The sequence below is a fragment of the Phyllobates terribilis genome, unplaced genomic scaffold, assembly GCF_046119375.1.
Source record: "Phyllobates terribilis strain yellow unplaced genomic scaffold, ASM4611937v1 Scaffold_86__1_contigs__length_6382490, whole genome shotgun sequence".
Lineage (NCBI taxonomy): Eukaryota > Metazoa > Chordata > Amphibia > Anura > Dendrobatidae > Phyllobates > Phyllobates terribilis.
In genome coordinates this window covers 6,323,822-6,339,484 of record NW_027362846.1, presented here as the reverse complement: position 1 = coordinate 6,339,484, position 15,663 = coordinate 6,323,822, and the positions used below count along the sequence as shown (strand labels likewise).

The 15,663-nt window shown below is 48.2% G+C and overlaps 1 protein-coding gene and 1 pseudogene across 1 annotated transcript; both read right to left on the bottom strand.

Annotated features, from left to right (window-relative positions):
• The window catches only part of LOC141197774 (uncharacterized), a 52,440-nt pseudogene that overhangs the window by 23,941 nt on the left and 12,836 nt on the right, over nt 1-15,663 (bottom strand).
• LOC141197687 (oocyte zinc finger protein XlCOF29-like) lies at nt 1,557-7,038 on the bottom strand. Its single transcript, XM_073662776.1, has 3 exons — nt 6,972-7,038; nt 1,781-2,229; nt 1,557-1,697 (listed from the first exon to the last, which is right to left on the bottom strand). Exons 2-3 carry the CDS (start codon nt 2,033-2,035, stop codon nt 1,557-1,559), a joined length of 396 nt encoding a protein of 131 aa, XP_073518877.1. The 5' UTR covers nt 2,036-2,229; nt 6,972-7,038.

Genomic DNA, 15,663 nt, shown 5'->3' with positions numbered 1-15,663 from the left:
TTCCCCTCTCCACTTCCCCTTTCCACACCCTTTCCTCTTCACTTCTCCCCTTCTGCTTTCCTCTCCACTTCCCCCCTTCCCCTCTCCACTTCCCCTTTCCACACCCTTTCCTCTTCACTTCTCCCCTTCTGCTTTCCACTCCACTTCTCCCCTTCCCCTCTCCACTTCCCCTTTCCACACCCTTTCCTCTTCACTTCTCCCCTTCCCCTCTCCACTTCTCCCCTTCCTCTTTCCTCTTCACTTCTCCCCTTCCCCTCTCCACTTCCTTTTTCCACACCTTTCCCTCTCCACTTCTCCCCTTTCCCTCTCCACTTCTCCCCTTTCCCTCTCCACTTCTCCCCTTTCCCTCTCCTCTTCTCCCCTTCCGCTCCCCTTCCCTCTTCACTTCTCCATTTCCCCTCTCTGCCCCCTTCCACTTTCCTCTCCACTTCTCCCCTTACACTTCCCCTCTCCACTTCTCCCCTTACACTTCCCCTCTCCACACCCTTTCCTCTTTCCTCTTCACTTATCCCCTTCCCTTCCCCTTTCCCATCCCCTCTCTAATCTGGAATCAGGTTCTCTCACCATTCCAGATTCCATAGGAAAAAAAAAATGGTGCCAGATTCCTTTCAATGGTGTTTTTATTTTTATTGTAATACAAATTATGTTTTGATTTTTTTTTTGATTTTTTTTTTTAATCTCATAAAAAATTAACAGAAAAATTCTGCCAAAATTTCTTTCTTTTGTCACCGTTCAGGATAAATATTGAAACAGTTTTACAGTGCCGGTCATTATGAACATAATGGGATCAAATAAACTATGTTTTTGTTTTTTTCCTCTCCAAATGGAACCATTTTTTATTTGTAAGATTGGGAATTTGGGGATTTTTTTTTTCATGATGTTGACCTGTCACCGTTAAAGTGATTCTATTAAATTAGAATCTATCTGGGGGGTGATTGAGTATATAAAAGACACAGAGGCCTTTGATGGGACTCGGGTTGGCACAATAACCCATTGGGACCTTGCAATTGCGCTTCGGGAGGGCAACAGCTTATAAAACACAAACTACAATTATTACAACCAGCGAATCTGTGACTTCTCTGCATTTAGTGGTCACTACTCACCTGGGTGGTCATATGTAGGAATCTCCTCTTTACACCGCTCATCACCCCTCACATATGTCTCTGTAGTATTAATATGGGTCAGATCTTCACCCTGAAACAAATATTGTAAAAGTCACAGACAGATGGAGAAGTCCCATCTATGATCAGCTCTAATCCTGCCATCTCCACCGTTCTCATTACACAAGTATAAACCATATAATACTGGTGGATAAAACAAGACTGAACACAAGACCTTCACAGCCGTCTACACATCATAGGGGAGATCTCATGACACCTTCTCTCCATCTACCTGATGATCCTGAGGAACATTGGGGTCTTCTTGTTTACAGTCCTGTGGAAGAAGAGGACGGGGACATCTCTCTGGTGTTGTCTTCTTACTGGATAGATCTGGAGGAAACACATACAGGGACTGAATCCATTCTTTACATACAGATAATTATAGGCCGTGTGTATTTAGTCCTGTCTATTACCTGGAGATGTGAGGGGCTGGGGAACCTCCATCATGACGTCCTTGTACAGATCTTTGTGTCCTTCTAAATACTCCCACTCCTCCATGGAGAAATAGACGGCGACATCCTGACACCTTATAGGAACCTGACACATACAATGATACCGTCACCCCCCCGATCCCTTCATAGCGTTACTGTATAATGTCCCAGCATTCCCAGCAGTGTCACCTCTCCAGTCAGCAGCTCAATCATCTTGTAGGCGAGTTCTAGGATCTTCTGGTCATTGATGTCCTCATGTATCAGGGGGTGAGGTGGAGGTCCCGTGATTGGGCTCAGGGGTCTTCCCCATCCCTCAGACACAGGGTCCTGACAGCGCTCACTAGAGGTCTTCTTCACTACTGTGTAATCCTGGTTATGGAGAGACACATTAATAAATCTCCCTCCAGACATTTCCAGAGTCCTCACCTCTCCAGTTCTGTCCATCTGTTATTCCCATAGATAAGAATGATGTAATGTGACGTCATCAGAATCTCTCACCTCTCCAGTAAGACGGAAGAGGATCTCTAGGGTGAGGTGGAATATCCTCTCCACCATCTTGTCCCTGTCCATACCCATCCTTGGGTCAAGGTAAATTTTGTAGAAGATATTAAACTAAAAAGTTTCCATTTATCAGGAACCTGAATGGAAAGATGATAAATGACAAAATACTCGGTTAAAAAATGTTCGAAAATTCTGGAGTGATGATTCTAGTATAAAGCAATAATCTGAGGAAGCGCTTCATAAATCCAGACCAAGAAAGACGCTTGTTGTAAACTATGGTTTCACTTCCGGCCAAACGTCCCTCCGTTCTCAGAACACAGATTTTGTTACTGATCCTGGACGAGGCCAGAAGGTGAAACAACGGACTATTATCCCGAGCTTGACTCCATTTTGATCCATATATGCCATGAAGTAAGTTTTAACCCCTATGTGATGCTTTTTTTTATGGCGGCCATTAAAGGGGTATACTCAGGTTTGAAAGTTATCCCCTATCCATGGATAGAAGACTGAAAAAATGCATAAAAAACTACATGGATTTCTCAAGTTTATTATCAATTATTTTTTTATTGCCTGTTTTTCTATTTGGCGCCTTATTCTTCTAATTTTAGAAGCATTTGCCTATTTTTTTTCTTTATGTTCATCACCATGGGGATGAGGGTTTGGGGTTTGCAGATTTTTTTTTTGCGGATTCATCAATTACAACTGTTTAACAAATCGAGACATTTAGTGCAAATGTACTCCAGTCCCGCCTTGCTATCTCAGTCCCGCCTTACTAGCCCAGTCCTGCCTTATGTGATGACACAGCTTCTTATCTTAATTAGCCAGACGTCTAGATTTGTTAAGCCAAGAGAAATACACTATTGTGTTTGTGTTGACTTTAGAACTTGTGTGTTTCTTTGGTGGGTCAAAAAAGACAGACCAGTATTTGTATAATCCTGAACGTTGACTTCTTCTGGTCTGCGATCAATGATGTTTTGTTACTATGCTAATTGCATATTGTACTAAACCAGCTAGTTGTTGATTTACAAGAGAACCAGCTATGTAAATTGATTAAATGCTCAAACAATGAGACCTGATCCTTGCACCTTTCCCCCCAACCTGTGACTGATGACCTTAGCCACATATGTAAATATAAAATATGTAAATTCTGCTGCAAAGGGAATCAAAGATCAGAGCGACTTTTCAGGACAGTAGATGAATAGCATGGCTCCATCCAGAGAGACACAGATTTGGATTCTACATGATTCCAGCCTAAGGGTATACAGCCCTGACTGGAAGGATACAGATCTGCTCCATTGACCATCAGAGAACTCATGGACACATTTGGGGAAAACAGGTAGGGACAGTGAGGTCACCTGGCCCCATGGATATGTTGTTTGGGGTTGACAGGTGGCACCTTCTGGTCGCCTGGAACCCATGGAGATGTTTGGAGAAGCCAGATTGGGACCAGCTGGTCATCTGGCCCCATGGAAACTCTCGGAGAGGCCAGGGTGGGACCCTCAGGTCTCCTGGCCTTGTACCTCCATTGACTGTTAGCTTCCTAAGCTTGCCGATACCTCCTGTGAGGGCCTGCCAGAAGCTGGGGGGCCACTGGTTGAGGTAGTTGGCCCTGGAAGTCCCAAAGTCGCAGCAGCTCTATTTTCGGAAGGTCAGTGGAAGGGTGAGACTGTGTAATGTTTTACCATCTTGGGTACTTGCTGGGACTGTTCTATGTGTTTATTGTCCGTTTGGTGGTTCAATAAAGTATTGCCACGCTGTTTAACCCTCACCCTGAGTTGTCTGAGTAGTATTACGCCCACGGAAGACACCGGGTCTTTACACCTTGCTATCCCCCTCCAAAGTGATTTTGAAAGCTACTTTTTGATGTGAAAAATTAGTAAAAAAGCAAAAAAATAAAAAGCAGTTTTGATTTTGCGCAAAATACATTAACTGCCTGTGGCCATTTTGAACAATTTGGCACAAAAATGTCAACCAATACCACAAGACTATAAAAAAGAAAAGTGGCTTTAAAATAAAAAAAACAAAAAGAACAAAGGATAAAGAAATCTTACAGGTTCCCTTTAATTGAAGAGTAGTAGAAGGCAATTGTTCTGGAAGGAAAGGAGGAGCCCCACGTGTGGTAATACTTCAAGTAGTTTATATTAACGCGTTTCAGGTTTGTACCAAACCCTTTCTCAAAACTGAACTACAGATGAAGATCAATACAACAAGAGGGGGTTTATATACACAGAAGGGGCCTCACTATTCAAAGAAAGAGCGTGAATAAGATGCGGGTTGTAAAAAAGCTGGTAGTAACATAATGACAGGATAGACTAGAAAACACAAGATCGTTATCGGCGTGCTTAAGACATCACAGAAAACAAAATACTACAAAAATGATAAAAATAAAAAAAGAGATAAAATATATATAATAAATGCCGGATTCTTAAATGCTGCTGACGAAAAAGTATCAGAACTGCATGAGACCACACAGCTAATGGAAGGATTGGATTTAATGGTTGTGTCCTGACGGTGCGTGGCAATTGATCTCCCGGCCATGGGCTTCAGGAAAATGTCGGCGGTGCGAGGCAGAAGCTGAGTCCCCGCTGCACACACTGATCTCCCGGCCGTGGGCTTCAGGAAAATGTCGGAAGTGCGAGGCAGAAGCGGAGTCCCCGCTGCACACATTGATCTCCTGGCCGTGGGCTTCAGGAAAATGTCGGAAGTGCGAGGCAGAAGCGGAGTCCCCGCTGCACACATTGATCTCCTGGCCGTGGGCTTCAGGAAAATGTCGGAAGTGCGAGGCAGAAGCGGAGTCCTCGCTGCACACATTGATCTCCTGGCCGTGGGCTTCAGGAAAATGTCGGCGGTGCGAGGCAGAAGCTGAGTCCCCGCTGCACACATTGATCTCCCGGCCGTGGGCTTCAGGAAAATGTCGGCGGTGCGAGGCAGAAGCTGAGTCCCCGCTGCACACACTGATCTCCCGGCCGTGGGCTTCAGGAAAATGTCAGCGGTGCGAGGCAGAAGCTGAGTCCCCGCTGCACACATTGATCTCCTGGCCGTGGGCTTCAGGAAAATGTCGGAAGTGCGAGGCCGAAGCCGAGTCCCCGCTGCACACATTGATCTCCCGGCCGTGTGCTTCAGGAAAATGTCGACGGTGCGAGGCAGAAGCTGAGTCCCCGCTGCACACATTGATCTCCTGGCCGTGGGCTTCAGGAAAATGTCGGAAGTGCGAGGCAGAAGCTGAGTCCCCGCTGCACACATTGATCTCCCGGCGGTGGGCTCCAGGAAAATGTCGGCGGTGCGAGGCAGAAGCTGAGTCCCCCCTGCACACATTGATCTCCCGGCGGTGGGCTTCAGTTCAGGGAAATATGTTGGCAGTGCGAGGCAGAAGCTGAGTCCCCGCTGCACACATTGATCTCCCTGGTGTGGGGTCCAGGAAAATGTCGGCGGTGCGAGGCAGAAGCTGAGTCCTCGCTGCACACATTGATCTGCCGGCTGTGGGCTTCAGGAAAATGTTGGCAGTGCGAGGCAGAAGCTGAGACCCCACTGCACACATTGATCTCCTGGCGGTGGCCTTCAGGAAAGTGTCGAAGGCGGAGCATGCACAGATTAAGATCTCGGTTTGTCATTGAGCTGAGCTCTAAACCTGCGCATGCGCCGACACCATTTTCCTGAAGCACACCGCCGGGAGATCAAGGTGTGCAGCGGGGGCTCAGCTCCTGCCTCGCACCGCCAACATGTTCCGGAATCCCTCCACCGGAAGTTCAATGGCTCCAGCCTTGCATCGCCGGGACACTCCCGCTTCCCAGCTCAGGGCCCGCAGCAACACACCACCCCTGCTACCGCCGGCTTCCTTCGGCAGCGACCCTGCCTCCTGTGACCCTGCTCCACCGCCGCCCCTCCCCCTAAGCTACATTTGAAAAGGGGTATACGTAGCACAATTACAGTAATCATGAACAATACAAGTCAACGACTGGTATAGGAGGAGCGAGGACCCTACCTGCAAGGGCTCACAATCTACAAGGGATGGGTGAGGATACAGTAGGTGGGGGTAGAGCTGGTCGTGCAGCAGTATGGTGGGGCGGTGGTTAATGCAGGTTGTAGGCTTGTCGGGAGAGGTGGGTCTTCAGGTTCTTTTTGAAGGTTTCCACGGTCGGCGAGAGTCTGATGTGTTGGGGTAGAAAGTTCCAGAGTAGGGGGGAAGCGCGGGAGAAATCTTGTATGCGATTATGGGAAGATGAGATAAGAGGGGAGTAGAGAAGAAGATCTTGTGAGGATCGGAGGTTGCGTGCAGGTATGTACAGGGAGACTAGGTCACAGATATATGGAGGAGACAGGTTGTGGATGGCTTTGTATGCCAAGGTTAGGGTTTTGAACTGCAGTCTCTGGGTAATGGGGAACCAGAGACAGAGAGGAGAGGTGGACAGCTGGATTAGTCGGGCAGCAGAGGTTAGGATAGACTGGAGGGGTGCGAGAGTGTTAGAAGGCAGCTATATATAGCTATGTATATGGCGTTCACAGTAGGATCATGATGACAAACATGGGGGTCTTCTGCAGACCCCTGGCTTTCATTACAACCCATCAGCGCCCTGTGACAGGGGCACCGAGCGGAGCGTGGAAGGACACTCGTCCGTCAGTGAGTGTTAATGACGCTGTCAGACATTGAAAGCGGGATATAACAGGTTAACGGCTGCGGCCAGCTGGTTGTATATGGCGGGACGGCTCAGGGGTCCACACTCCTCACCAAGGAGAAATATTACCACTGCAGCCCCTGGTGCTGTCCGTACATACAGGTCAGCGGCTGGAGACCACCTCATGGTCAAACGTAATATACTCCAAAGACAGAAGAGACATTATATTCCTAAAGATAGAAAGATGTCATGGAGACGGCACATACCTCCACCTGCAGAGCCGCCACCACATATATGGCCGCTCTGTGCGCACAGGACCTGTGATGAGGTCACAGGAGGGGAGGAGTCAGGGGTCACATGATCAGGGGCCTCAGTGGATGCAGGACTCTGCTGTGCTGGTTGTCATGGTGCTGGATGAGCTGAAGTTTATGTGTGGGGTCAGGAGGGGTTTACAGTGTGGATGTAGCAGAGCCGCGTGTGTACGAGGTGTACGGAGCGGAGCCGTGTGTGTACGAGGTGTACGGAGCGGAGCCGCGTGTGTACGAGGTGTACGGAGCAGAGCCGCGTGTGTACGAGGTGTACGGAGCGGAGCCGCGTGTGTACGAGGTGTACGGAGCAGAGCCGCGTGTGTACGAGGTGTACGGAGCAGAGCCGCGCGTGTACGAGGCGTACGGAGCGGAGCCGCGTGTGTACGAGGTGTACGGAGCAGAGCCGCGTGTGTACGAGGTGTACGGAGCAGAGCCGTGTGTGTACGAGGTATACGGAGCGGAGCCGCGTGTGTACGAGGTGTACGGAGCAGAGCCGCGTGTGTACGAGGCGTACGGAGCGGAGCCGCGCGTGTACGAGGCGTACGGAGCGGAGCCGCGTGTGTACGAGGCGTACGGAGCAGAGCCGCGTGTGTACGAGGCGTACGGAGCAGAGCCGCGTGTGTACGAGGTGTACGGAGCGGAGCCGCGTGTGTACGAGGTGTACGGAGCAGAGCCGCGTGTGTACGAGGTGTACGGAGCAGAGCCGCGCGTGTACGAGGCGTACGGAGCGGAGCCGCGTGTGTACGAGGCGTACGGAGCAGAGCCGCGTGTGTACGAGGCGTACGGAGCAGAGCCGCGCGTGTACGAGGCGTACGGAGCGGAGCCGCGTGTGTACGAGGCGTACGGAGCAGAGCCGCGTGTGTACGAGGCGTACGGAGCAGAGCCGCGTGTGTACGAGGTGTACGGAGCAGAGCCGCGTGTGTACGAGGTGTACGGAGCAGAGCCGCGTGTGTACGAGGTGTACGGAGCGGAGCCGCGTGTGTACGAGGTGTACGGAGCAGAGCCGCGTGTGTACGAGGTGTACGGAGCAGAGCCGCGCGTGTACGAGGCGTACGGAGCGGAGCCGCGTGTGTACGAGGTGTACGGAGCAGAGCCGCGTGTGTACGAGGTGTACGGAGCAGAGCCGCGTGTGTACGAGGCGTACGGAGCGGAGCCGCGCATGTACGAGGCGTACGGAGCGGAGCCGCATGTGTACGAGGCCAAGGAGCGATGTGCATATTTTCTCATTGCTGTAAGCCAAACCAGGGAGCTGTGGCACAAAAGTAGCAAAATAGCAGACTGCAACTATATCATGTGTGGTCTGTAAATAAAGGTAAAATCTTAATAGAAAATTTGGTATCACTTTTGGGCTTCTGGGATCAACCAGCGATAAGTTATCCCAAAAAAAGATTTTTAATTCAAACATGAAGGGTGGAGCCCTAGCCCCTGTGATGTCGTCATAGGGGGGTGTGGGTAGGTCTCTCCCTTCAGCATAAAATAGTCTGCTGAGGTTGGAATAGTACCCATTGCCAGGGGGTTTAGATACTATAAGCAATGAGTCACGTTTAATAACGTTCAAATTAAATCGGGGATCCCCTCCTCCACCTATATTGAATCGTCTCAGTGATCTTATAGTAAGTCTCTTCTTTAATCCTTATTATTTTGTGTAACTGCTCATGTATTGTAATGTCTCCTTTGTAAAATCCTTGTATATATTTTTCCTAAACAATGCCTCCCTTTTGGATTAAATATAAAATTGAATAGTCCTGTTTCTTTTGTCCTGTAATCGTTCCCTCCCCCAAAGCCATACGCTACCACAACGCAGGCGTCCATCCAGGCCTGTATTATATTTCAAATCTGGACGGTAGTGGCAGAGAATATTAATAACTGAGCTATCGTAAAGCTGATAGTGGCCGTACGGAAGGCGTAAACATGTATTCCATGCGTTGGAATCCAGAGGTGTGACGCCATACGCTCACTGGTCGCTTGCTGATACCTAAGTAATGAGTAGTCTGGATCGTGTGCCCGCGATTCCGGACGAAATCCGTGACACAGTGACGGCACGGTCAGATATTGCGTGATCTCCCCGGTGTCGTCTCTGTGGAATACCTGACAAATTGGTAGCAAGCAGTGGGATATTACAGAACATGAGTGGCTGGACTGAGCAATCATTCCTGTCACTGAAAACTTGCACGGTTCTTGCGAGAATTCTGTGCAGAGTTTTAAGAAATCAGACTGAGTGTTTTAATATTTTTTATCTGGGACATTACTATACATGTAGCAGTTGCATCCCCTTCCCTTCTCTAGTAATTGGGCTATCGTGAAGCCTACAGTGATCGTACTTCGGGCGTAAACACGTATTCCATGCTTTGGAATCCAGAGGTGTGGCGCCATATGCTCACTGGTCGCTTGCCGATACCTAAGTAATGAGTAGTCTGGATCGTGTGCTCGTGATTCCGGATGAAATCCGTGACACAGTGACGGCATGGTGAGATATTGCGTGTCGTCTCTGTGGAATACCTGACAATGATTGAATACTTTTTCCCCTTCTTCCATGACAGCACCACCTGAGAGAGGGTATCCGCCCATCAAGAACAGGAAACCTACTGATATAAAAGGGAACTACCTCTCCTCCGCATCAGTTTGGTTTCCTGTCCTTGAAGGAAACCTTTGAAGAGCAGTGCTTCGTGGAACTTACCCAGGCTGGAGGGTGTCCATGGATGGAGGATGCCTTCTGGTCTGGTGATGTGTTGCTGGCCAGGAGGTCGGCGGTGCAGTGGCGTGCTGGCGAGGTTCTCTGTTAATGTCCCCAGCCGGGACTGCGCACCCGGGGTCTGCCTGCATGCCAGGCCAAGCGCACCAGGACATGACTCCGGGTCTGTGCAGGTAGGCTGGGCAGGAGACCTCTGGTGGAGTGAGCCGGGACCTGCATTCGGAGCTGCGCACACGCAGGCACGCTGGTGTTCATATCCAGCGCTCCCAATGATGAGGTGCGTAGGAAAGCAGGGCACGTGAGAGGAAATATCCAGCGCGCCTTGATGACGAAATGCGCCAGAGAATAAGCTGCGTTTTGGGTCTGCACGTTTGCAGAGCCAGCTGGGTCTCTCTGTGCAAAGAGCGTCCGAAGTATGTATAACCGGGATATCCGAGGGAGGGCCAGACTGGAGGTGGAGTGGCGTCCCTAAGGTATAAAATAGAGGGAAAATCACAGAGTGGCAGTGCCCGCACATCTTATTCACACCAATGGATCAGAAGCAGCAGTCACCTGAGCAGCAACCACAGCATCAGCGCCACCATCAGGGACGCAGCAGTGGCACTCGGACAAGTGGCAGCAAGACCAGCCAGATGAACACCACCTCCAGGAGAGAAAGATCATGTGAACTGATCCAGCCTCCATCTCTGGTACCCTAGACTGAACGGCAGAGTGGTGAGTAATCTTCGTGAAAGTTCACCATATTAAACAGGTCCCTTTCTCTGTGTATTTTTTTACTAGAGGAGGTCCATGAAATGTAGAGCCAAACAGAAAAACAAGGAATGTGACTGTGTGGGGATAGTCTACCCAGCACATATACCCAAAGACTCTGCCCGATACCATACCGGAAGAAAGCCCCAGCTTCGCCATGGATTTAAAGTCTATAATCAAAACTGAGGTTAGAGACATCTGATTCTGTGGAATCGTTCATATTAGACGACAGGGAGGAATCTAACTCCTCTTCTGCCTCCTCTTCGCCCTCCTCCTCATCTTCCTCAGAGAGTGATACGGTGGATGCTCATTGATAAGGAGTGGAGAAGACCTGAAAAGAAGGGGAGGAGGTACCCATTTGATGAAGAGAATACAGATAGGTGGGATAAAACCCCTAAAATTGATATGGCAGTGGCGAAATCGTCTAAAAGATCCACCCTGCCATTTGAGGATCTGGGTACTTTCAAAGATCCTCTGGACAAAAAAAGCTGAAACTTATCTAAAACAAACATGGGAGTCCTCAGCTGGAGCATTAAAACCAGCAGTCACAGTCACTTGCACAGCTAGGTCAATGATGATCTGGTTACAACAATTAGAGAATCAGATAAAGGATGACATTCCTAGGGAGAAGATCCTGGCCAATCTCCCACTGATGCAAGGAGCTGCTGCCTTCCTCGCGGATGCATCGGCGGATTCGGTGAGACTGGCAGCCAGGTCAGCGAATTTGTCCGATGCAGTCCGCAGAGCACTGTGGCTCAAAAGTTGGCCAGGAGATGTCCAGTCCAAAATCAAGTTGTGCTCAATCCAGTATGAAGGTGAATTTCTCTTCGGTCGAGCACCGGATGACATACTGAACAAGTCAACAGATAAAAAGAAAGGGTTTTCCTGTATATCTATGCTGTAGTACAAGAACTCCTTTCTTAAAATGAGATATAACAGGAACAAATTCTCCAGAGAACAGGGAAAATGGAAGGACAGGAAGCCAAAAAGTGGAGGCTTCATGTTCGGTGGTCCTTCCTCTGAGAATAGAAAAACCTTTAAGTGACCGGCCTCCCCAAGTATGAGGAAGACTGTCCCACTTCCTGCCCGGCTGGGAAAAAATTACATCCAGTGCCTGGATTTCGGGGATGATGAAATCAGGACTGTGACAATACAGCATATAATTTTAATAAGCCAATAAGCCATATGTTTAGATTTGTTAATCCAAGAGAAATACACTATTATCTTTGTGTTGACTTGTAAATGTATGTGTATTCATGTGGCTGGTCAAGAAGAACAGACCAGTATTTGTACAACCCTGATTGTTGTCTCCTCTTTGATTCTGAAACAATTATGTTGATTTAAAGAACCCCCTACTATACCAACTATGTAAATAGATAAGCTCAAAACAATGATCGCTGAGCCCTGTGAGTAATGCCCTCCCTAACCCCTTACCTGTGAATGTGCACTCGCAAGGACAACTGTAACTATTTTAAGGGGCATGTGCTTCTGTAGCAGTCAGACTTGAAACAGAGATTGAAAAGAGACTTTACAAGGAGAATCAAAGACTCTCTTCACACCATCAGCTTGGTAGGATGGCTTTACCCAAAGAGACACAGATTTGGATTCTACATGATTCTAGCCTAAGGGTATATAGCCCTGACTGGAAAGATACTGATCTTCTCCATTGACCATCATAGAGCCCATCGATACATTTGGGGACACCAGGTTGGGATGATGAAGTCACCTGACCCCATGGATATGTTGTTTGGAGTTGCCAGGTGGGGTGGGACCCTCTGGTCACCTGGAACCCATGGAGACATTCGGAGAAGCCAGATTGGGACGAGCCGCTCATCTGGCCCCATGGAAACTCTCGGAGAGGCCAGGGTGGGACCCTCAGGTCTTCTGGCCTTGTACCTCGATGGACTGCTAGCTTCCTAAGCTTGCCGCTACCTTTTCTCTGTGGAGGCTCACCAGAAGCGGGGGACCACTGGTTGAGGTAGTTGGCCCTGGAAGTCCCAAAGTCGCAGCTGTTCTATCCCAGGGGGGCCAGCGGAAGGGTGAGAATGTGTAATGTTGTACCATCTCGGGTAGTTGCTGGGACTGTTCTATCTGTTTATTGTCCGCTTTGTGGTTCAATAAAGTATTGCCACACAGTTTTACCCTCACGCTGTGTTGTCTGAGTAGTATTACGCCCATGGAAGACCCTGGGTCTTCACAAGGACTGAAAGTAGAGTTCATATCTGTCCCTCGGCAAACTTTCGGGATTTCATCTCCCAGGGGTCCCAGGGAACAAGCGGCCCTAGAAAAGGAAGTTTTTAAGCTTAGTATGACGGCCTTCTGGACATCTGTCAAGTCAGCAGTCTTCCCCATGATTGTGGATCCTACTGAAACAGACTAAGGGACCTTTTTAACTGCTTCGGAAGCCTTTGCAGATGTTTTTTGTTGATTATTCTAATTTACTGAGATAATGACTTTTGTGTTTTCATTTGCTGTAAACCATAATCATCAAGATTAACAGAAATAAACACTTGAAATAGATCACTCTGTGTGTAATGACTCTATATAATATATGAGTTTCACTTTTTGAGTTGAACAACTGAAATAACTTAACTTTTTGATGATATTCTAATTTAGTAAGAAGCACTTGTATATCAACAAGTGAGTCAGGCATTTTCAATACACAGCTTTGCCCTTCGGATCTTTACGAAGATCATCCTGGAAGTCATGGTGCACCTGCGGGAACGGGATACCCTGGTAGTCCCGTACTTGGACGATTTTCTAGAAGTAGGCAAGCCAGTAAACCTCTACAATCTCAAGATGACCGAGGTCAGAACCAGTCTGGCAGAACTTGGGTGGATACTGAATCTTGAGAAATCAAGACTGGAGCCGTAGAGGGTTCAGTCTTTCTTAGGGCTTACCTTGGACTCAGGGGAACAGACTTGTCTGCTGCTGGAAGAGAAAGAGGACAAGATCGTGACCTTGGTTTCAGCAGCAGTCACAAGGCCATCTATGGCCTAAGGAAGGCAATGTCTCTACTAGGGACAATGTCTTAATATATATTCTAGCAGTGCAGTGGGCTCAAATACACTCCCGACATTTGCAGCAGGATATCCTAGCAGCAGAAAAACGACTCAGGATATTTAGAGGGAAAGATAACGCTTTCCAAGTCAACTATCATTTTAGTTACATGGTGGTTGGATTTAGAGAACCTGTCTTAGGGAGGTTCCACCTGCAAGGGCATCATGTTCGCATCATGTCGGACAACTGCATGACAGTCGCCTATATCAACCATCAAGGAGGCTCGAGATCCCGTCCTCTGATGTTGGTGACGGAAGAAATCCTGCAATTTGCAGAGCAACACCAGTTAACAGTATCAGCGCTGCATATACGAGGAGAAGAAAACGAAAGGGCAGATTTCTTGAGTCGGAATACACTGAGACAGGGAGAATGAGAGCTAATTCTGGCGGTAATCCAACAGATGGTGAACCGCTGGAGTTGCCCAGAGATAGACCTGTTCGCAAGCAGTCAGAACAGAAAAACAAGAACTTTTGCTCTTTGAATCTAAAGGAAAAACCTTATTTAGAGGATGCACTGCAGATCCCCTGGAACTTCAACCTGGCCTACGCTTCCACCCGCTAATGTTGATTCCAGCAGTGTTGAGGAAGGTCCGAGAAGAGCGAGCAAGAGTTATTTTGATCACTCTGTTTTGGCCCCGGAGACAAATGGTTCACCTGGATAAGGATGATGTCCGGATCAGATCCATGGGTCCTTCTTGATGTTCCGGATCTCCTCAAGCAGGGTCCAATCTTCCATCCTCAGATGCCGGGCCTGCATTTGATGACTTGAAGTTTAAGAGGTCATTTCTGATCCAAGAATGATTTTCTCTGAACCTGGTCACTACTCTGCTTAAAACAGAAAGCCAATAACGGCTAAAATTTATGATAGGATGTGGGCAAAATTCTTGTCCAGTTCAAGCCAATGAGCGAAAGGTAGAATTTAATAAAGGCCAATCAAGAGTTTCTCCAGAGGGTGCAAGTGTCGGCTCTAGGAGCCCTGTATAATTACAACTTGGCGGCAGATAGGTGGGTCACTAGATTCATAGAAGCATGTGACAGATCCAGACCGATTACCACCCCGAGAATGCCTCCCTGGGATCTGAACCTGGTCTTGGAAGCCCTGACTAAGTCTCCCTTTAAGCCATTAGAAGAGCTGACAGTCAGGGCACTCACCTTGAAGACGGTAATACTGGTAGCTCTGACATCAGCCAGTAGAGTTAGCGACTTACAGGCACTATCAGTTAATCATCTGTTCACTGAAGATAGGGTTACATTAAGACCAGACCCGACCTATCTCCCGAAGGTCACCTCTAAATTCCATTGAACCCCGGAAATCATTCTCCTTTCGCTCTATAATAATCCTAAGAATTCAGAAGAGCAGAGACTCCACACACTAGACATTAGGCAGGTCTTGATAGAATATTTGGCTGTGACCAAGCAATGGAGGAAGAAAGAAGCCTTGTTTGTGTCCTTCCGGGGAGCTAAGAAGGGTCTCAAAGTAACAAAGGGCACTATAGCTAGATGGATCAAGGACGCCATTGGCTTAGCATATTCTTCCAGTAATGTGTCAGTTCCAGAGAACTTGAGGGCTCATTCCACCAGGGTCATGGCGATCTCCTGGGCTGAGAAGACGGAAGTGTCTATCGACAAGATATGTAAGGCAGCGACATGATCATCCACTTCCACCTTCTATAAGCATTACCGACTTGATCTATCTTCATCTGTTGATCTATCCTTTGGGAGAAAGGTGTTAGAAGCTGTGATCCATCCCTAAGGTGTCTGTTCTATATAAATCTCTCAGGTGGTGCTGTCATGGGAGAAGGGGAAAAATCTTACGTACTTACCGGTAACGGGATTTTACAGAACCCATGACAGCACCCTTATATTCCCTCCCTTTTTTATCACTAAATGGTGTGCACTATCTATGGCGGTATAGTTAGAAATATTTTATTGGTGGTAGTTGTATACTAACATACTGTCTGGAGGTCCTCTCATGCTCTGAAACCCAACTGATGCGGAGGAGAGTTTCCGCCCTTTTACATCAGTAGGTTTCCTGTCCTTGATGGGCGGATACCATCTCTCAGGTGGTGCTGCCATGGGCTCTGTAAAATCCCGTTACCGGTAAGTAACTAAGATTTTTCGCTGAATACTTGGAGTTTGATATCAAACG